The sequence below is a fragment of the Diceros bicornis genome, chromosome 7 (genome assembly GCF_020826845.1).
Source record: "Diceros bicornis minor isolate mBicDic1 chromosome 7, mDicBic1.mat.cur, whole genome shotgun sequence".
Classification (NCBI taxonomy): domain Eukaryota; kingdom Metazoa; phylum Chordata; class Mammalia; order Perissodactyla; family Rhinocerotidae; genus Diceros; species Diceros bicornis.
Window position 1 is genome coordinate 33,774,559 of NC_080746.1, and position 23,959 is coordinate 33,798,517.

Below are 23,959 nucleotides of genomic sequence, written 5' to 3' on the forward strand. Positions count from 1 at the left end.
ATTCAAAATTACATGCAAAAAAATTAAATTCTGAGGACCTGGAAAGCCCCTCAACCAGTCTAAGAGGCAGGTCATTTCAGGGAAACGAACTTTACCGCATGCTGAATTGAGGAATATTGAGAAAGCCTTGCTCATGAAAGCTGGTAAAACCAAAAAGTCCAGCCCATAGTAGCAGGGAGCTTAGTTTCAGAAGGTGCATTCAATCCTGTGCCTCAGTTAGTCAGAGTTTCTTTTACTTTTGGCACATGCCACAGTCCTGACTTTTCAACAGAGTGGTGATTAGGTTTGCGTGAGCAAATTTGAATCTCCAAGAATGTATAAAAACAACCAAAAACAAGTGTAATTTTGGAAAGGTTGGCTTTATGCCCATATAGGAAGAGTTTTGAAATCACTACCCAATTTTATGTATAATTTATCTAGAATGTTTAGAACTTAAAGGGGTATTAATCTCTGCGTTTATAAGCCAATTTACTAGATAACAGAAGTTGCCAGGTATTTAGGAAGAATCACAAATTTGTCTTATTAGGGTGTTGCATTTGGGAGAAGGAAATTTAGTAGTTTTGTAATTTTAACTTGATGTGTTTAAAGAAGCCTGACTGATTAAATGTATAAACGGGAATTCTATCAAATTTATAAAAAAATAAAGTGAAAATGACTTATTTTTTAAAATTAGTATATTTATAAATAAAATCTGTATGTTGATTAAAAATGGGCTTAAAGAAAAAATATAGCTTAAGATAAAAATAGGGCTTAAAACTAAGGTTAAGATTTATAAATTCAAGTACTACATATTAATAAAGCAAAGGTAATTGTACTATTCCTTTCTATGATCAAAATCTCCCCTTAAGCAATAAAAGCCTACCTGCACTAAGAATAAGAAGAAGAGCAAACAAGTGCCGAGCCCACATCTCACAGAAGGCCTGTATTGCGTACTACGGAGAAGGGGAGATGGGTTCTGCCACAAGGAGCTCAGAGAACTGGGTAGGAAACTAACACGTCATACCAAAAGCCAGAGTGTGAGAAATGATACAAACACACGGACTCTAGGACAGCTATTTTCTGGAAAAACACCCCATTTTATAACTACAAATGGTGGCAGAGTGATGTTTCAGGTAGTTAAGAGACTATAAGAAAGCTGATTTCCAGAAGAGTGAGTCTTTACTGAATAAAGAAGCACATTCTCCTTCCATCACAGCGTAAGTACATTTGACAACTTTCTTATTCAAATTTCCTAGTTATGATAGAAACCCTAGTTCCAGAGGTACATTGATTATCAAATATATTCTGATTGACTTGACCATGTCCCCACTCAAAAGCCTTATTAAATACCATATATAGGTTCAGTTATTTTCCAAGAAGGATTCGTCCTTGGGTAGTTCATTCGAATTTGAAAGGACTATCTTTATACTGGATATGAACAAATGAAACCAATGTTAGAAAACACATTTCAAACTTTACTCAAGTGCAAATTACTCAACACATTACTTTTTAGGTATAGAATGAACATTCAATATTTGCAAATTCTTATCTGTTGGCTAATGTTTCTGTGATTAGATAAAAATGTGCAATAAAAGATTTTATACTAATCACTCTTGATTAGCAATAAAAAAGAAATGCAAGAATAAAACTGGAAATTTTTTTAAATCTTTAATATTAACCTTTTAAATCATGCATTTTGTTTTGATAATTTCTGAAATTAATCACTAGGAAGCATTTCATTCAGTTGAAAGAATGGGCTTTTTCACACCCTCAATATTTATGACTTTCAAGTGGTACTTTCCCAGTTTTTATCTTTACTCCATTCCAACTTGTATTTTAATAGCAGTTTAAAAGTCAGGATTATTATTAAGTCTGTTTTAAAAATAAATTTAGATGTCATGAGAGAAAGTCCATTGAGTTAAATAAAACTTGAAATTGCTTTAAAACATACACATATAACCTTAGAAACAAATATATAAACTAACTTTAAACATCAAATAATCTGCCTACGTCAAGTACATATGAAAACATACTAAACTAACCAAGGATAAAACGTGGCAAGAAGGTGGCAGATGATTAAAGAGGACTCAGAATGTGATGGAAAACACAAAATGTGTTTGTTAAGAATGGTTTGATACTAAGGATTCAGTAATAACACAGCGACAACATGTTTTCCTACACATCCCATGTGTTATGACAATGCCCTTATTCTCCACATTCTTGGGCACAATGGCTTATAACCAGGACAAAGTGATCACGTCTTCAGTCTTGTAAACTGGAGCAGGGAAAATAAGATTAAGAAGCCCTCTACTACCATAAAAAAGATATATATATATATATAAAAACAAATATTGACTGCCTCTAATGTCTTTCGGATAAAACAAGGTACGTACCTATGAGTAAATAAACAACAAAGAAATAAAAATTAATTGTGGTTACTATAATACCAGTAGTCAGTGATTTTAACATGAGAAACTTTGAACGAACATTTCAAATTCGCTGCACCATCAGATCAATAGTATGTTACTATTATTTTCCCAGAGTTAACTCTTAATATCACGTAATACCTTTGTTATCACAAAATAACTATGTGATAAAATTTTAAATAATTATTAAAATGACTTACTTTCTTCTTTCTTGCTAATAATAGCAGGCAGGGTGTAAATCTAAAAAACAAGGGAAGTCAGTCAATCACTTGCAGTTAACGACCCCACACAGAAGATTACCTGGGTGATGTTGGTACAATGACACACAAAGGAGGGGATCTTAATTTCAAGCTTCTACAACTGCTGGATCCACAGCATCTTCTTCCCACCCTGTCAACCAACCTTGCCTCCCACTCTTCTCCATTCCTGGCTGACCTGCCCTGGGCCAAGTTCTACCCCTTTCAGTCTAATTTATGAGTCTCATTCTATTCCCCAACATGATGCATAATATCCCTTCTTCCAGAAGTATCTCATGATGGATTTCACCTGACTGCTCCTTCCTCAAATCATCTGCTTAGTGTTTTGTTCTCAACGTGAACAGTCCTAACTTGTACTTGCTGAGCTATCACACTTGTCTTCTAAATTTGCTCTAGGTCAGGGCTTGCCTCTCAACTATTAGTGGTGAAGAGTCAAGTTTTGTTTTTAATTTTTCATCTGTCATTGACTGACATTTTTTATAAATTACAATAATATTAAAATATAATAAACATAATAAAAAATAGACACAGAATCCAAATTTTTATTATTAAATTCAACACGTGCAAAATGACTGCTTCAAATTGCTATACAATTTTCCAGATGGTTAATCATAATTTCTGCACTCATATTACTGTGGTCTGGTAACAGTTTGAGGGATGGCCTTAAAACCTTAAAACACACTTTGTATAGCTCTGTTGTACATAGTATTTTGAGCAAGATTGCTCACAGGTTCTTTGACATCTAAAGGATAGTTCTCAAGGGACAGGATGGGGCCTGCTATTTGCTCTGTGTGCTCATCCCTCTAACCATCTAATGTAGTTGTCTTCATAAAGAAAACAGGCAGTGATCAATGATTTATTTCCTTTTTTACATAAGCCTCTCTAATAATTTTAAGTAAATTATCATGCCAACATCAAAATAACTATTAGAAAAACGGGGATATGTGGGGCTGGCCTTGTGGCATAGCGGTTAAGTTGGGAGCACTCTGCTTCAGCAGCCCGGGGTTCACAGGTTCAGATCCTGGGCGCGGGTCTACCCCACTCATCAAGCCATGATGTGGCAGTGACCCACACACAAAACAGAGGAGGACTGGCACAGATGTTAGCTCAAGGCCAATCTTCCTCACTTAAAAAAAAGAAATAAAGAAAGAAAAATGGGGATATGGATAGAGGTGAAAATGTCAAGCCACAGGCAGTTTCATCAAAGAAGACTTTTAAACAAGGGTCTAGATTACAGGACTCGCTCTTATCCTGAATCTTGATCGTCATGCTGATCATAAAGCCCAGCACGGGGCTTGCAAAGAATGGGGATGCAATAATTATTAGCTGAAAAAAATAATCCAATCAGTGCAGCAAAATTAATGATCATAAGTAATTTTTTAAAAAGTAATTTTAGGGTTTTAAATTAGTCCTGGAAGTCCCCCTGAGAAACAAATTACAAAGTTGGTGCTACGTGCTAGTGGGTGAGACCATACTAGGAAAACAGTAAGAGTCTCTACTTCTCTGATTTGCTATTTAATATTTTCAAATACACTACAGACATATACAAAAATTTCAGACGTACTTTGTACTTATTAGAACAACAAAACCTAAATTATAGAATGCGTCATTATTCTTACCGGTTCCTTGCCATCCATGGCTTCAAGCCAGAGCTTCCGATTAGCTTCTGAGAAGGCCTGCAACGTGATGATCCCATGCCTATTAAAAACAAATATTTTATATATCCAATTTATTCCTGTTATGCCTTTACACATTATTTTTTTAAATTCTTAGTTAACAATAAAGGTAAAATCTGAAGAAAAAGCAGGAAAGATAAAAAAGAAATGAAAAGAGAGAAAAGCTAGAGAGAGAAGAAAAAAGAAGAAATTAAAAAATGAAAAGAACAAGACTGACCTTCAGACACCTTCCAGAAAAATCACTGTAGGGACACACACACACACACACACAAATATTTTAATTCTCATGATTGCAGTTGGTAAAATCATTAAGTGTTTTAGGTAAAAGGCTGTCTGAAGGAGGCTAGTTTCAAACTATTTCCCCTAATAAGACCAAAAAGGATGACAAAGCTACCTTCACCAAAGTTCAAAACCACCTAAACACTCTATAATATGAGAATGATTATGACCCCAATGTGGTACAATCTAGTCACTAAAAATAATTACGATGAGGGGCCAGCCCAGTGGCATAGTGGTTAAGTTTGCAAGCTCCACTGTGGCGGCCCGGGGCTTGGATCCCGGGCGCACACCAATGCACCACTTGTCAAGCCATGCTGTGGTGGTGTCCCATATAAAGTGGAGGAAGATGGGCACGGATGTTAGCCCAGGGCCAGTCTTTCTCAGCAAAAAGAGGAGGATTGGCGACAGATGTTAGCTCAGGGCTAATCTTCCTCACATAAAAAATAAATAAAAAATAATTATGATGAGTATACAGCAATATGGAAAGTCTCATGCTGTAATTAGTTAATTATTAAGAAGATACTAAATCCAGTGTTTTATCTACATAATGATCACAATGTTAAAATTAATTCATTTAAAAACAATTTTCTCCCATGCACTCATTCTGAAGTAGTTACTTGATGATGTTCTTCAAGAGAGAAAAGAGTGAGTAAAAGGGAGGAGAAAACTAACATAAGAGAGAAAAAGATATGAAATCCAGAAACAGTGAAATTAACCTAGTTAACTGTGCAGATTGACCAGAAAATAAATTTAAATAGGAAATTAGAGGGCCCTGTAAAGAGGTATACATTGAGAAGGAAATTTCATCTGAATACTGTATGATTAAAAACCCAGAATGATTTAAATCTGTGAAAAAGGCATGTATCTCTTTTGTAAACAGGAAAACATTTCTGTCATTAGACTGACAGAAAAAGGAAAAGGGTAGATCAAGATCAAGATAATTTGATCTTGGAGAATTTAAGCCAGGGTAACAATATCAATAATAAAATAACAACGATCAATACTTGTTGGCTGTTTATTATGTGCTAGGCACTGTGTTATGTTTCCTTCATTATCTCATTTAATCTTCACAACAATCCTTTATTTTACAGATAGACAACTAAAGCACAGAATTTAACAATGTGCCCCAAGGTTATATAACTAGAAAGAGCTGACATAAAGAAAAGAGAAATCATTAACACTTTGGTATTCGTCTACATAGAAAATCCAGAAGCTCCTACCACAAAACTATTAAAATCAATAAAAAGTTCAACAACTATGCTGGATACAGATTGATATATATAAAAAAAATTAATAGCCTTTTTATACAGCAGTCTCAACCATTTAGGAAAAAAAGTTTCTACTAATGAAAATAATTTATTCAAAATAGCAATAAAAAATGATACCTCAGAATAAATCTAAAAAAAGATATGCAGAATCTTCCAGGAGAGTTCAACTCTCCATTGATTAATTAATAACTTTAATGCAACTTCAGTCAAAAATCCCAAAGGATTTTTCTGGAGAGGAAGGGAAACTTCATAAACAGATTCATAAAAAACAAGAACACAGAGTCAAAAGAGCTAACACAATTTTAAGGCAGCATAAGAATGGGGCCCTGCCCTACTAGATAGTTATAACCTGTAGCATATGTAAGCCCTACTATAGATAGTATAGAAAAGTATACCTAGTATGTCATAGTGTATACAGTGTGTACACATACCCACACACAAAGCTAGAATATTCAGAAAAGTATGGTAGTAATGCAGGGGGAGAAAAATAGATCATGGAATACAACAGAGATCAAGAATCATACCCGTCCCTATTTTATTTCTATTATACTTGTAGTGATACAATAAAAGAGTAAAACTAAATAATTCCACTAGATTATTAACTCGGATGCCCAACGTATATGTCTCTCTCGATATCCTGTGGCTAAGAATGCCCAGAACGGTGTTTTGTACACGGTAGGCACTGAGTTTCGCTGGCTAAAGGAAGCTGTGGCATTCCCAGCCGTGTCTTATTATTCCTTGGAACCAAGGCCACTAGGCTTAAAAACCCTACAAAAAGGCTGACCCAGGAGGAACAATGTTGTCAGGTTCCTTCATGGGATGGGGACCTCAGTCCATAATATGCACTCTCCCCTAATGCAGTCATTTATATTGAAGTTCCAGATTCTTCTCTGAGTGATGTTACTTTTTGCTAACACTTTGTGTTTGATTTATTGTTTTGAAAGCATCATGCAATACATATTTATTGAATAAACATGTGAAAGAAGGAAACAAACATGCATGGTGTTTTTAAAGAGACCGAAAAACAAGCACTTGTATCTTGTTTCATATTTATACCTGAACACAGAAAGAAACAATTAATTTAGCTTATTAAAAAATAAGAAGTGAAAAGAAAAGCTCAAACCTTTCAACTACTTCTATGTCAAAGCAGAATCGTTTGTCAATTGAATCTGTCTTTCGTCGGATACAAGATTTTAATTTAAACATTTCTGGTGAGCTAGTAACAAGGCCATTCTGAAAGGAGAAGTGGAACATGTTATTGACGTGATCATAGGGTGAACTGAAATTTATTAAATACACCATCTAATGTTGCTGAATTAAAATGTTAACTTAAACTACAGGTTATATATAAAGGTCATAATCACACCCTGTCTTATAAATACAAAGACTCCTGCCTAACGTTAACTGCCCAATTATAACACATCAAATTGTTTATTAACAAATTAATTGCATACACGTTTTATTCCAAGAATTCTGTGACATGCCTGCCCAGTACTCTTCAACACATTTACTTATAATGTTAACTTATACTATAATGTACATTCCCTTAGGACTTCAGATTTAGAAAGGGTGTGAAATTATAGAATTAACTATATTACCATTGGGTACACAGAATGCTTGTTAGGATACAACACTGTTGCTCTGAATCAAAATTCCCTCGATTTCTAAGAGATTAGCATCGTTCATGTGTGTGTGTGTCTTTATATTAAAGCCGTATAGTACTAAATGATAGCTGCTTAAAGTCTCAAGAGAGCTACCAAAATAATAAAGTTCTAGTATATACTTGCTATAGCAAGTATATATGCTCTTGCTACCATGCATACCATGTGATTCCTTTGCTAGTAACCAACTGCTAACTCTGCTACTAAACTAAAACTCTTTGGACAGGATCCAATATAGGCTCAATTCATAAGAATTCTCTTCTATACCTGAGACGCCTGGTCAATTTTAAGGGGAATGTTTACCTAACGTCTGTTTAGTTCTATTATCTTGGTTGCAAATCTCATAGATTTATTAACAGAACTTTGGCTTGGTCTATTTGTTATTAGCTTAGTGACTGTCACATAAACTGACTTTCGGGCAGTATCGTTTCTTATGAAACCTTTCGAGTAGAAACTGGGCGTGATTATAGCACTGAAATTCTCATGATGGTAGTGATCCATCTAAGGTTTTTTTCCTCTGGTATGTTCTCCTTTATTTTATTTCTCTCAGTTTGAATTATTAGACTCTATTGAATGCCCAAGCACAATAAGTTTCAACTTATATATTTGAGTATGTATCTGAGTTAGATCAACCTTTACCTCTGCCACAACCTATACCACAAATTAGCTGGGTGAGCCACTTACTTTCCACCATCTGTATTTTCGAATTTTTTAAAATAAGGCTAGGCTAAATAATCTTGAGGATAACTTGCAGCTCTAGGATTCTCAGATGATGGCCCCAATTATCTAACTCATAAGTTCAATCGTTTGCCATATTCACAGCTTAACTCACAAAAAGATTATAAACTCCATGTAATAAAGGTGTTGCACTTTGCTGCACTTCCTCAAATACAGTACACCTTGTTCCACACTGTTCACTACCCATGCGAGGCATTCAGGGACCAATTTACTTTTGGGGTAAATGGGCATCAATTGATTTCTTCTGAGAAACTTTGCTGGCCAGCATTTCAGTAAACAGTACCTAGTGCAGAAGAGGAAGTCGACTGCAGGGGCAAACCCAGCCTCCCACAGAGGCCACCTGGGGGAAAGATGTAGAACCCTTGAGCCTGGGCCAGTGACTGACAGTCTCTGCTGGGCTGCTGGCCAACCTACAGCACAAACAACTCTGCTGCCAGGGATGTGAGATGACACCTCAGTGGCCTACTTAAGGGTTCCTACACCCAACTCAACCGCTTATAAACATTCCATGGCCAAGGTAAAGGAAAATCTGGGCCACTCTTTCCAAGTCATCAAGGTCACTAAAGTGAGAGAAAACTCTGACATTTCCATTTTTAAAAATAGTGCGCATGTTTATTAGAAAAGGAAGCACATGTCATTCTTTTGTTTTACTTCCGTTACCTAAATAACAGCTCAGTTAAAAAAAAAAAAAAAACAACTACTCACCATTTTCCCACTGGATTTCATTTCTGAAACGCTCATTGTAAATGTTTTACTTCCCTTGTCATATGTACAATAATGTTTAATCCATGTAAAACCAAGTGGTCCTAATGTAAGGAAACAAACATTACAGGTTAACAAATGATTTGTAGCTAAGTTTGTACAGTTTTCAATGATACACAACTGAGTATTTCCATAGACCATGCCAGTCGGAACATGTACTGTGAGTGAGACAGGCCAGTGTGGAGGGAGAGAGTAGCGTAGAGAGTCCTGGAATCAAACAACTTAGCTTTACTTGCATCTCTGACACTCACTCTGCCACCTCAGGAGTTACTTTAGATCTGAACTCAGGTTATCTCATCTGTAAAAGCAGTATACTTATATCCCAGAGAGGCAGGAAGAATGAGAAATACTATAAGTGGTCTCCTTACTTCTACCTTTGTTTGTCCTCTATTCTCAACAAACTGCCAGAAATACCCTGCTAAACATATAGCCAGCTCATTTCATTCCTTTGTTCAAAACCCTCTGGCGGTTTCCCACATCATTCCAGATTAAAACCAAAGAGCCTGTCACTATGCACAAGACCCCACGTGATCTGGGCCCTCATTATCAATTTCATCTCACATCTTACTACCTTCTGCCTCATACACTCTGCACCAGCTACACTGGCCCCCTTGCTGGTAGTTGGACACAGCGAATGCATGTCTACCCCAGGGCATTTGCACCTGTTGGACTACTTCTCCTTCAGACATCTGCATGACTTGCACTTTCACTGCCTTCAGGTCTTTTCCTAAATGTCACCTTTATAATGTGGCCTTTCCTATGGAGATAACATCGCAACACTCCCACCTTGATATTTCTTATCTCTCTTTCTTGTTCTACTTTCTTCTCAGCAGTCATCACTGTGTAAAATATGATAAATTTTACCAATTTATCCCATTTATTTATTGTCTGTCTCTGCCACTAGACTCTAAGGTTCTGTGAGAGCAGGAACATGTGATGTTCTGCTGACTAGAATATTCTTAATTGTTAGGACAGGGCCAGACATACAGTTGTCAATAAATATTTGCCAAAGAATGAAGAAATGAATCACTCATCTTTCTCTAAGACTTTATTGACCTTGGAGTTATCTCCTCTGACCACTAATCTGAAAAAAGTGAATTCAAATTACTCCTTAAAATGAAAATAATTTCCACTATTTATATTAAAAGTTGTATATGAATAATGCTCAACTTTCTTTTCCCCATAAATACTGTGCAACCCTTTCCCATAGTACATCATGTTACTGCTCAGAATTCTCCTTAAGGAATTGGATGCTGCTGCTTCACTAGGCATAGGGATGTACTATGACTTCAATTTTTCCATGACCAATGTGGAAGACCTTCAGTTTTCCCTCAGAGAAGCCAATTATCCTGCACCCAAACGCCACAGTAGGCTGGGATGGTGAAAATGGAGCTTGTTTGCTATATAGCTTCTCCATCAAGGGTCCCATCCTGCTGAACACCTGTATCTTTCTAGCAACAATTGTGTACAATGTTATTGCTGGCTTGGTTTCATAACCATATATTTAAAAGCAAGAAATTGAAATGTAAAAGTGCACCTCTTGAGAGAAGTATTTCATGAGTCATCTGAATTTTTTTTCTGTAATAACAGTACCCTTAGTGTCACGTCTAGCTTTAATATTCAAACCACTCCATATTTTAAAATTACAGGGTGCAGGGCCGGCCCCGTGGCTTAGCGGTTAAGTGCGTGCGCTCCGATGCTGGCGGCCCGGGTTCTGATCCCGGGTGCGCACCGACGCACTGCTTCTCCGGCCATGCTGAGGCCGCGTCCCACATACAGCAACCAGAAGAATGTGCAACCATGACATACAACTATCTACTGGGGCTTTGGGGGAAAAATAAATAAATAAATTAAATTAAAAAAAAAAAAATTTACAAGGTGCAGCTATATACTTTGTAATCACAAAGGATTATTGCAATTAACTTCAGTTCTGTTTGGGGACCATTTCACACTATAATACTTAACAATACTTGTTGATAGTTCTGTTACACGTGGTGTAAAATACTTAAGTGGCTGGATGGAAATCCTTATAGTGACTTTACTACTGAGGAAGCGATTTATGAAGCAATTTAAGCTTTAATTTTTAAATGAAGCTGCTGCAATGCTCTGATGACATTTCAGACCTAAGATGTTTTTTCCTGCCTCCATCTTAAATTAGAACCTCATGCATTTAATCTTCAAGTTTGCTGCACACACATGCTGCTTTATTTAAACTTGCCTGGCACTAGGCCAGGGCAGATGTTCTCAGACAAGCAATTCTGAACTCCCTAAAAAAAAAGCCTGGGAAAATAAAAATTTATTATAGCTCTAAAGTTGCAAAATAAAACAAGTTTAATTATCTTACCCAGTAATCTGAGGTTGCTGAGATGACGCTTGTGGCACAGGAGGGAATTAACATTTACTGAACACCTACTTGGTGCCAATATCTTATCTAGGAAGTTTTAAAGCCAGACATTATAAAGAGCATTTTTCATATAAGAAAACAGAGTCTAAGGGGCCAGCCCAGTGGCATAGCGGTTAAGTTCGCGCACTCTGCTTCGGCGGCCTGGGGTTCACAGATTCCAATCCCAGGCACGGATCTACGCACCACTCATCAAGCCATGCTTGTGGCGGCATTCCATATACAAAACAGAGGAAGCTGGGCCCAGATGTTAGCTGAGAGCCAATCTTCCTCACCAAAAAAAAAAAAAAAGAAAGAAAGAAAATAGAGTCAAAGAGCTGCAGATGGTACTACGTTCTTCATCAATAATCAATAGGGCACGTGACTGGAGTTATTCTTTTTAGAGGAACACTATTTCTCAAGAGTTGTTTTAAGATTAAACGAGATAAATATAAATTGTACAGAACAGTAAGGGCTCATGGTAAGCACAGTTATTATGCATCATTATCAATAACAGAGACATTTTACATACATTATCTCTAATTCTTGCAACATTGTTATGAGATAGGTATAAATATCTGTCTCTCATAAATGAGGAGACTGAGCTCAGAAAGCTGTTTGCCCAGAATCACCCAGTTAACAGGTGGCAGGCACAGAATTCCAACAAAGTTCTGCCTGAATCTGGAACTCATGCTCTTCCTAGTTAAACTGAAGTCTACTAGAATGCAACTTAATTTCTGCCTAGAGGTGGGTAACGTAAAAGCCACATATCCAGTTAAACTGGAAATCTGTATCCAAATTGCAATGATCTGCTACCACCCCATCACATCCATCTTTACCACTCAACTGACAGCACTGCCTTTACTATTGACCACTGGTCGCTGACAGCTCTACCTTTACTATTGACCACCGGTTGCTAACTGCATGAGTTTGTCTTGTGCCTTCCACTACAGAATAAACACCCTGAAGCCACATTCTTCATCTCATTTTCTGTTCCCAATAGAACTTATTCATTCAGCAAGAGCAAGAGCACAATCAATACATCTTAGTGAGCTGGTCACATTTTCTTACTATATAAGCTTTCAAAGATTCCAAGTAGAAAGGGGCTTTGAATATTTGTCCCTTACATAAAAATAATTCCAATGGCATAGAAATCTATTCATTTTTCTTTTTCAATCCCTAGGAAAGGGGAAGGGGGATGATGGTGAGTGGGAAAAGAAAGGAGGGAAGGATTATATTGGGGCATGAGAACACTTTTGAAAGTGATGAGTATGTTCATTATGGTGATCGTAGTGATGGTTTCACAGGTACACGGCACAACTTATCAAACTGTACATTTTAAACATGTGCAATTTATTGTATGCCAATTGTACCTCACTAAAGCTATAAAAATAATGCAGGCAGATACACAGAAAATTGAGATGAAAAGCGTCTTGGGAGCAGGAAGACAACATCATAAGGGAGGATGCTAAAAAAAAGAGTCGTCGTCCAACTGCGAGAGCTTCAAATGACACACACGGGCCCTCACAGGAGGGGCACAACAAAGCAAGCATTACAAAGGGATCTGCTGGAAGCTCTGTAGAGAACAGATTGAGGTGGTCAAGGCTGCAGGCTGAAAGAGAACAGTTAGGAGGCCACTGCAAGACTGTGGAGATGGAGAGAAGGTGCGGGTTTAAAAGTGATCAAGGAGATAAAATGGACAGATGTGGCCCCAGGCTACAGAGAGACACTAGAGTTAAAGATTTAACTGAGTTTTATAACCTAGGAGAGTGGGTGGTGTCATTTAGAGAGACAAGAACTCTCAGAGGAAAGGTCAGTATCACAAAGGGCTTTACGATCAGTTCAGACTGACCCAGAGAAGTCAGATATCTTAGCACAAGACACCAACATCAGACACGCGCATAAAACACTGCATTTTGTCCACCCATGCAGTCCCCAAATTATTAAAGGATCTATGCTTATAGTTTGACCCAAATGTCCAACAACTGGGGAATGGGTAAGCAAACTGCGGCACCATCCAATGGATGGACTACCAGGTAGTGACTGAAAATGACATATTTGAAGATAACGTACAAAAGAATTTTGCTACCTCCTCTACCAGATACATGTTTGAACAGGCCTCACTATCAACAAATTCTCCCCCTCAGCAAAATCTTTTATTGATACAAAATGTGAGCTCCTCTCAATGTACCTTTACACTGAGGCTCTCAAATCTGAAATAATTATTCTGTATTCAAAAATTTCCTTATAATCCTGAGTCAAATCCATATACCCTGTATATGACCAAAGAATTGGTCTTTTTTCATCACGTTGTGGTGAAAGCTATTTATTACACTCCAATTATAGAGCAGATAGGCAGGTCATTAGATTTATCATTTTCTTTAACATCTGAAAACAGCAGACTGGTCAAAATAGATAGTTAGGAGAGCGAAAATCCTGGAACCCAGATCTGCTGAGCTAGCAGCCCTCTGTCTTCCACTCCTTGCAGTAACAAATGTCTGCCAAGTCCATTGTATCAAATCGTTATTTGGTTGTATACTGCTATCCAATAAACGAGCATTGCCCGGGCATGTCACATATAAAATGTGTTGGCATTTTAGTGGCCATGCTGCATTATGTCAAAAATGTTCACAGCCAATCCGATACCTCCAGCTTCTGCATCTCAAACCCTTTAACTATAATATCTTACTAACCAAAACAATGTCATTAATTTATTGTCTACCAACAGGGAGACTTCAAAGCAGTGCTACTCCATGTGGTTTGTGAGTCCCAATATACGAGAAAAAGTACACAAAGAGAGAAAAAGCATTTCAAAATTTTTACAGCAATTCGACATCACCGCAAAATCCAAGCGCATGATTTTTTGTTTTACAAAGACACTGGTCCATGATGGATTGGAAATAAAAACACCTGTTCTTTACCACAACAGAATGAGAATGGTGCTTTAGAGCATATCTGGTTTGAAACAGACTTAATTTAGTCAGACTGGTTCCATTTAATGACAAGTATCACACAGAAAGGACCTTAGTTATACAAGTTTGAATGGCTTTTTATCAATTTTTGTGAGAAAAACTTTCTTAGCATGAGGCAATTATAATAGTGCTTTATCAGGTCTGATGCTTATTTCCTAACCTCAGGAAGTAAAGCATGCCAATTTGACATTACATAATTGCCAATTTTACTCCTGAAAACTGACAAAGCACAGAATTAAGTGAAATAATGCTGCTGGAGGGGAAAACTATTATCATAGTCACCAGGATAATTCATCCTGATAAAGGCTTTGATTTTCAGTTTTCCATGAAACTTCAAATTGAGATTAGATATCACAATTAAATTCTAAAACTGAACTCATGGTACCACATCACCAGCGATGGTTGTAAGTTCCAAGTTGAATAACATACGAACTTAGAGATCCTGATGAGGAAATGTGGAAAAACTTCCTCACTTTGGTGGTAACGGAGATAGAGCAAACTAAATATGATAAAAACGTAAGGAATTTCAGCCTTCCTACTTGAAGGGAAAAATGCCAATCAAGGCACATCTCACGAAAACAGAATGTTAACCACAAGACACATTAAGTTACATCACTGTGACTCACGTTTCTCCTGGACATACAGATAGCCTTCCATCGTCCACTGGCTGGGTGGTCTGTAATCCTGGTTGGCAGATTTCATCCTTTGCATCAAGCGCTCTACCTCTTGTCGAGTACTTTCAAAATTATTCCTTGTCTTAAGTAAACAGAAACAACAATTTCATTCATTGTTTCCTACCAGTTTTGAGGAACCTCCAGCCTAAAATTTCCAAACTACAAATGGTGCAAAGGATAACCTTGATTCTTTCAGCACGCTTCACCACATCCAGGACCCTCTATGCTGAGTCCCATGGTCTGATTTTTGAATTGCTTTAGTGAAACTTCTCTGAATAACCTTCTGCATGTTTCTCTTTGAATCGTGTGTGTCTATGTGTGTGTGCATGTCTTTCTTCCTATTTCCCACTCTAATATTAATATTTAGGGGGAAAATTAGAGCATTTAAAAATATGTAATATGTACTAAGTAGAGTTTTATATTCACTAATACTTAAGGTAAAAAAGCATATAAATAGGGACTTATATTTCTTGGGGTTGGGGGGGGAAACAAACTAAATTCACACACTTTTGATATATGTGGCACTTATTAAGAAAAGAGTTCATCACCCTTATTCCAAATACTTTTTTGAAGAAACACCACTTTGCCTGGTTTCCAGAAATCTTAATATAATTAATAAGAGATCAGTATATAAATTAACTCATAAAAATGAATAGGTTTCCAGGTTCTAACTTCTATTACAAGAAATAGTTTACTCACATTACAGCAAGTTTACTTGAGGTAAGACATAGACAGCATAATGCTTTTCTCTATGAAAATCTCTTTTGCATTCAGGCCACATTATCTCAACAATATGTGTTTGGAAACATAAAAAGCATCACCACCTAACTCTAAGATTTTGTTATGGCTCAAAACAAAAGAACTGAATCTTTTCTATAAGTTAGAAAAATTTTACTTGCCATGTTTGCCACTTTTCTCTTTTAAACATAAAAATCAAATGTTTACCAATTCCTTACCCCTCTCCTGTTCTTGAATCCCAGGAATCAAATTATAATTGCATTTAATATGGAAATAAATCATAAAAATACTTTGGCTTTTATAATTTTCCCTTTTAATATTTACTGAAAAAGCCTAAGTGCATTCCATATTGAAAAACAATGGAATGAACTGCATGTAAAATCGATTCTGCTAGAAAACCTAGATTAAATAAAAAAGCTAAAACTCAAAACACAGTAGAACAAATCCAATTACATATTTCTCATGGGACACTCCAACTCCATAGTTCTCTTTACTGTACATTTCCACAGTGGCAAGAATCAGATAAGCAGTGAACGACAAGCTTTTTACAGACAACCAAGTGATAGCTTTCCAAATTATTTTGGCTATAGAGTACTAAACAGTTAGCATTTCAGAAATAACTTTTCATTTATACAAAACCCTCAACAATTAGGGCTTCATTATTTGTCAGGTTTGATAATGCAGAAATGGATTGGCTAAATTTTTCTCTTTTTTTACGTTAAGTGGTGCTCAGCATCTGCAAATCAGAATTTGTATAACTATGCAATCAGGTATTAAAAAAATTATTTAGACAACTTTACAAAACAAGCCCTGACAGCAATAGATAGGAAGTTTGTAAATAATTCTCATTTAAGCTTTAAAACAGTTATTTTTGAATGCTTCAAAACAACGTTCAAATTTATTATTTGAAAATAATAAATATCAGACATATTATATAGAATTTCAGAGACGGACAGGATCTTAGAGTGCTCAAGTACAACTCCTTCATTTCACAGATAGAGAAATGCCATCTTCTCAGAAAATAAGACTTGTCTAACGTCACTCAGAGAATTAATGAGAACACTGCATAAAGACAAAAGCTTCCCAACTTCCAAGTGTCTACACCTCAGTAATATTTATTTTTATGAAATTTGCCAGTATAAATTTTTCTACCATAAGATTAGCTCTTTCCTGGTGTACTTTCAACCAGCAGCTAACAAAAAAAAAAAAAAAAATTAATAAATTTATAATGTGGCTTTTCTAAATGAGTGAGGTTTTACTGCACTTAGATAAGTCTTTGAAAGACTCCAAGGTTTGGCTTGGTTATAACTTAGTTGCCCTGTGATCACCTGATTCACTAGGAGAGGCAGTGAGAACAGCTAGAGTCTTACATTCTGCAAGTTGAACTGCAGCTGCTGCTTATATGGCGCAAATTCCTGGGCGAGTTCATATCCCTCGTGGTAGAAAGTAAATAAACCTTGAAGGAATGACAAAAGCTGCAAAAATAAAGAGATAAAAAAGAAACGATGAAAACATACTGAAAAAAATGATGATCACCAAATATAATAAGTTGGAGAAATTACATTTCATTCTAATTCCTCAGGCTAATAAATTTCCAATCTCTTTGTTCGGCAAAGTAGGAATTAGAATTATACATGTGAAACAGAAACCACGAAAGCTAATTTTTACTTCCTTTTTGGTACACAGTGATTACATTTTTGAGTCTTGTCATGGGCAGCTGTCATGTTAATTTCTCTAATATTCAAATGCATTGAAGGGATATCCAGGAGAGACCATTAATGGGGATAAAGACCAAAGTGACGTAGGTCCTGTCCTCGAAGAGCTTCTAACCAAAACAGGGAGATAAAACATGTGAGGATGTGAGGAAGACTAAACCAGTAAAGTAGAGATAAGAAGTATCCAAGCAAAGGAATAAAGATTAGGCCGGATGAAATTACAGCAAATATCACAAGGTGGCAGTACTGATTTGGGTACTGAATAGACAACATTTTAGCAAGGAGTGGGAAGAATTCAAAACAGAGGAAAAAGTTAAGCAAAAACCTGGAGTTAGATACAGACCTTTCACGTAAGAATAAAATCTTCTTTAGAAAATCACAATTTCTATGATCCTAGCTTTCTAATCCCAAATTCATACATGCTTATTTATGATGTTCTTATTTGTAAAGAAAGAGTGGCTCTCCATGGAGTTACAGAACACAGTTGTTTATATGGAATAAGTTATAAATGAAAAGTAATTTATTCAAATTTTTTCATTTAATTCACTGAGATTTTATTCCACAGACTTGTCCACCAATTTGATCTCTTCCTACAATAAAGTTAGAAAATATTTTTGAGAAGTGGCTAATGTTTTTCTAATTCAACCAGCATAATATGTCTGTAAGCTATTATTTTAAGTTAAAGAAGAAACACAATTTGAAATCATTTTCATACGTGAATAACATCTTGTTACTTCCTCTCTCTGGGGAAGTAGGGGGATTCAGCTAGCCATCAACTGGTATGTGTGTTATGATTTCCAGTAGATAAATACCAGTTCTATCTGAAAACAGCGACCTAATGCTTTGCTTCCTATAACAAGTCAACTTCTTACAAAGCTTTGTTCATTTCAGAAAGCATATAGGTACTTTAAAATTGGTTTTAAGTTGTTATATTTTAGAGATTTTGCTTCTGTTACTCAATAGTTTCTGATAATGTGTCAAAATGTATTGCTTGCCAATTTTAGAATTATTTTACCCTGTCAACTTTGCATCAATTGACAATTATTATCAAAACGAAATATTCAATAGATTATCCTCTACCAAAATGATGCTATATTTGTCAAATTACACAATAATTTAAAATATATAGTCTGCATATATTGTGGTCTAATTAAAAATAACTATCTTAAAACAGGATTGAAAAATACTTTTAATTAATTCGGGCTTGAATAACGTGGATTTAGAGGTTTTCAGAGACAAACTAAGAAAATACTTTTGGAGTACATAGACAACACTAGTCTTCTAAATATCTGAATAACAGTTTAGAAAGTTGTTAGGAGTATTGTTTCATGTTTTAATGTCTATCATTAGTCCACAATTAAACTGTTTTATTATGAACCGGATGCTATACAAGGAAGATGCTACTCTAATATCATCCTAAATACAAAGAATTTAATTAAAATTATGAAGAAGATACATATTTGAAGAATATCTGTAATAAATCTTCCTATAAAACATCCAATTCTCCAAGATTCATCTAAATAAATAAATTTATTGGCATCTTCTAGCAGAATCCAGATTCACTTAGTAGCAGACAACTATGTTTTAATCTCACAATGTATGCTGAGCACCCACTAGGGAAAGTACAATCCTTTGAAAGGTACAGAAAAGTTACATACAAAGAACCAGACACCTTTTCCTTTTGTTTCACATTTGCTTTGGGCGCAGCTTTGGGAAAGTTTAATCAAGACAGCATGTATGAAATAACTGCCTCTAGATGGTAGCAAAGTTAAACATTTTTTACATATAATTACTCTAGTTCATTTTATCCTCAACAAATTCCATGATGCTAAACTAAGGGAACTCACTAGGACGGCCTGAAAATCTTTAAGAGTTGCATTTCCCATGTCACTTTCTTTGTTCAATCTGCCTGAATAGGTGGAGTGATGTGGAAAAGACTGTTGGCTCAGCTTGCCTTAAAGAAAGCCTGCCCTTTAAAATAATAACAATACCAATAACAACTACTACAAACTACTAGATAGACAGATTAGGTTTTAATATTAATAAAGTCACTTACATAACCCGGAAAAACTTATAACACTTTATTATTTCTGAGGGTTTTAGAATCAAATTACTATTTGTCACTCCAATAATCTGACCAAATATAAAAACTGATACTGCACTTATAAATAAATAATCATTTAGCAAAATTCATTCAAGTCAACAAAGGAATAAATATTCATAATTTCCCAACCCATTAACCACCAGGTTTCAAGCCTTAAAGGCCCACTGTTACTAGTGATACCGTGAATGGCCGAGAAAAGTGAGAAGAGGAGTTGAGGCTAGCATGGGAGTGAGGGGAAGAACCCCAAAGCAATTGACGCACTAATTCCAGGACTGTTGCCCAAACTGAACAGAACAACTGAAATGTAAAGGCTCTTACAATGAGGTGATTCATTCCTTCTCTCCTAAAAAATTAATCACAGAAAATTTGTAAAAATCTATAGAACTAATAAACCAAAAAAAAACTAGAACTAATAAACAAGTGCAGCAGGGTTGCAGGATACAACATCAGTTGTATTTCTACACACTTGCAATGAACAATCTGAAAATGAAATTAACAATTCCATTTACAATAGCTTCAAAAGAATAAAATACCTAGGAATTAATTTTTAAAAAGTAAAAAATTTATAATTTGAAAAATATAAAACATCGCTTAAAGAAATTAAAGAAGGTCTCAGGGCGGCCGGGTGGCGCAAGCGGTTGGGTGCGTGCGCTCTGCTGCAGCGGCCCGGGGTTCGCCAGTTCGGATCCCGGGTGCACACCGACGCACCGCTTGTCAAGCCATGCTGTGGCGGCGTCCCATATAAGGTAGAGGAAGATGGGTATGGGTGTTAGCCCAGGGCCAGTCTTCCTCAGCAAAAAGAGGAGGATTGGCAGATGTTAGCTCAGGGCCGATCTTCCTCACAAAAAAAATAAAGAAACAAAGAAAGAAAGAAGGTCTAAATAAAAGGAAAATATTTCACATTCATGGATTATAAAAATTAATATCGTTAAGATGGCAATACTCTCCAAACTGATGTGCAGATTCAATGCAACCCCCAGCAGAAGCCCAGCTAACTTCTTTATAATAATTGACAAGCTGATTCACATGGAATTGCAAGGGACCCAACCAGTCAAAACAATCTTGAAAAAGAACAAAGGAGTTAGACCCAGACTTCTTGATTTCAAAACTTAATACAAAGCAACAGTAACAAACGCTGCATGACATTGCCACAAGGATAGACATATAAATCAATGGAAGAGAACTGAGAGTCTAGAAATAAACCCCTACTTCCACAGTCAACTTTTTTCCAACATCAGTGCCAAGACCATACAACGGGGAAAGAATAGTCTTTTCAAGAAATGATTCTTGGAGCACTGGAGAGTCACATGTAAATGGATGAAGTTGGACCACTACCTCACACCCTAAACAAAAATTAACTATTTTTTTTGGTATGTGAATTTTATGGTATGTGAATTACGTCCCAAAAAGGCTGTTTTTTAAAAAATAAAAATACATCCCAATAAGGCTGTTTTTTAAAAAACAAAAATAAATACTCCATACCCAGAGCACCATAACACACTAAAAGATATCAAAATCCTATGTAGACCTTTACACACGGCCATTGAACACCCCTAAGGAGATTGGAACAGCAGACCAAAGGCATCAATTTTCACCCTGTGCAAGTGTCCGGCCTGAGAGTTAAACCTATAGTCTTCACCACTCCTTATCTGGAGGAAACTTAGAGATAAACATCTGAGGATAGCCTCAAAATGACTATACTGTGCTTTAAGTCTAATGCATAGAGGTTCAGAGGAGTTTACTGAATGGAAATAAATGACTATCAAAATGTAACCAAATAAATGAGAAAATTGAAGAGGAAAGAGAGCCAAGGATGGAAAGAAGCCAGTCAACTATGGCCTGCGTTGACAACTTTTAACAGAGGATGATGAAAGAGCAAATGAATGAATAGACAGCTACGTGCATAGATTCAATTACTTTTAAAAAGTCAAAACTTTTTGACGTCATGGCTATATATTGCCCCAGCAGTGAAGAATCACTGGAGTTCCTGAAGGCAAATCTCTAAGCATCCAAGGGGATGGAATTCATATGAGGCGGCTGGAGGTAAACTTCCATGGCAAAGAAACAGAAGCAACGAAGAATAGTCAGCTTATATTTTCAGCTCAATAAGAATGAAAAAAGTAATGTAGTCAACAAGGTGATTAAAATCCAGCAGACGCTACACTCAGACCAGGTCTTTACATCACTGATTTCTAAAACGAAATTCAAGGAGATGAGTCAGCCAAACAAATAGAATGTATTTTTCTTACTTTTCCAAAATTCTATTCACTATTTAACTGCTGCTACAAATTTCAGATTTTCAATAACAGTACCTAGAACAAAATCTAAGGACCAATACAGATTTTATTTTCAGATATATGACCTTAGGAGAGGTTTACTGTTTCATTTTTATAGAATGATTTTGGTTAGGGTTTTCAGCAGGATAGAAATTTAACCTTTGGGCCTACAGAGTTTTTAAACAAGTGACATTGTCTTATTTGCTCATTTTGATTTACCCTAAATTAAATTTTCTATATTAAAGCTAACCGATCATATTGAAAAAGAACACAAAAAAGGTTTAACTTGTAAGACCTGCAGGTTTACATACTGACAGACTTTTCTAACTTAGCAAGAAGCTATTATTTAGTCTCAAAATTATCAAACTTTTCTAGAGAACACAAAAAGTATTTTACAGTATACTTTATGACATAATAAGCTGAAGAGCTAAAACATATTAAGCAATTAAAGAAAAATTTTCTTCAGCAAATAATTTAAAATTAAATTTAGCAGACCTAAGGGAAGAATATCAAAAGCAGTGTATTTTAGTTTATATATAATGGTTTATTTTCATTTCCATATTAATTTTAAACATAATACAAAAAGATTAAGTCTAAAAAGAATAATATGAAAATGCTCTTACAGAATTTAGATGCATATTTAGAAGCATGTTAAAATTAAAAATGTGTTTTTGAAAAAGCTACCTCTGGCTTTGAAGCCATGCTAATAGATACAATCATCAATATTGTTTTCATATGTAGGGATAACAGTCCACATAAAAGCACACACTAGCTGACACCTTACTGATGCTAACTACGCACCAGCTAACGCACACTTGCTCTGTGTGTTACCTACATTGATTGAGTCACACCACAATCCTGGGAACTACATACAATTTTTATCCCCAATTTACAGATAAAGACCTGAGGCACACAGAGTTTGAAAACTATGCCCAATTTGCATGGCTATAAGATTGGAGCCAAATTCCATCTTATTTCCAATCACTTGGCCATTATACTTCTCTGTCTCTACATGGAAAGTGGCCTGTCACCTGTGGCCTGGGGAGACAACTTTTAAAATAGGATGATCCAAGAAGGATGGAAGAACAAATGAATGAATGGGCCCATATGGGCATTGATTCAACCACCTTTACCAAAGTAAAGATCAATCTTTTATTGTCGTCTTCTAATTTTAAGGACTTTAAATAGCTTTACAATAAAATTTGCTAGGGTCATCCATTTTATTTGGTCAGAGTAAGTATTACAAAGGACTAATTTTTGTAGTCAAGTAGCCATTGAGGCAGTAAGTGGTATTGCACAGTGACTTCAGATTTGAGTTCTAGATTCCTGGCTCTCCCCTTCTTGAGGTTTGTGACCTCAGGCAACTAACAATCTTTCTATGACTTAACTTCCTCATCTAGAAGGATAACAATTACCTAATAATAAAGCCATCGTGGGGTTTATGTGAGACAACGCAGAGAAAACATATAGCAAGTAGTAGTTGCTCACAAAATGTTAGTCCCAACTAAGTATGCTCAAAGGATGTAATCAAAACATAGCCAAACTGTAGCTGGATGAACCATAAGGGAGTGAAGTCGTAAAAAGATTCTTTTGGTTTTCTGAGCCACATACCTTCATGTACCATAACACACTTCTGATTCACTAGGGCTCAGCTCTCTTATGCAAGCTGCTCACGTTCAGAGTACTTCTCAGACTTTTTCTCTTAATCACCAAAATTCTCATAAGTTCCAGGCAACTCTGAGAAGTAGGAGGGTCTTAACGATCAAGAGTCAGGAGATAATGTGTCTCCCCGTCTCTTTCCCCCATTACAGACCTGAACTCATATACCTTGTTGGCAAATATGAAAGGATGCAGTCTCGCACTATTTGACAGGAACAAAATGTGAACCACAAATGAAAATCAACGTGAAATTTTAAATTTATTAGTAGGCACATAAAAAAATTTTAAATCAAGTAAAATTTAATATTTTGTTTAACACAATATATCCAAAATATCATTTCAACACACAATCAACATAAAGAGGTTTTAACGAGATATTTTACATTTTTTTTCAT

General features: G+C 36.0%; 1 protein-coding gene across 3 annotated transcripts in view; it reads right to left on the bottom strand.

Annotated features, from left to right (window-relative positions):
• Nucleotides 1-23,959, bottom strand: part of ARHGAP42 (Rho GTPase activating protein 42) — a 258,913-nt gene that overhangs the window by 39,561 nt on the left and 195,393 nt on the right. For all 3 annotated transcript variants that reach the window (XM_058545356.1, XM_058545358.1, XM_058545357.1), the window contains exons 7-12: nt 17,181-17,285; nt 15,025-15,154; nt 8,990-9,090; nt 7,009-7,118; nt 4,282-4,360; nt 2,606-2,645 (exon numbers count right to left, since the gene is read on the bottom strand). In XM_058545356.1, coding sequence (XP_058401339.1) covers nt 2,606-2,645; nt 4,282-4,360; nt 7,009-7,118; nt 8,990-9,090; nt 15,025-15,154; nt 17,181-17,285 — 565 coding nt within the window. The remainder of the gene's footprint in view (nt 1-2,605; nt 2,646-4,281; nt 4,361-7,008; nt 7,119-8,989; nt 9,091-15,024; nt 15,155-17,180; nt 17,286-23,959) is intronic.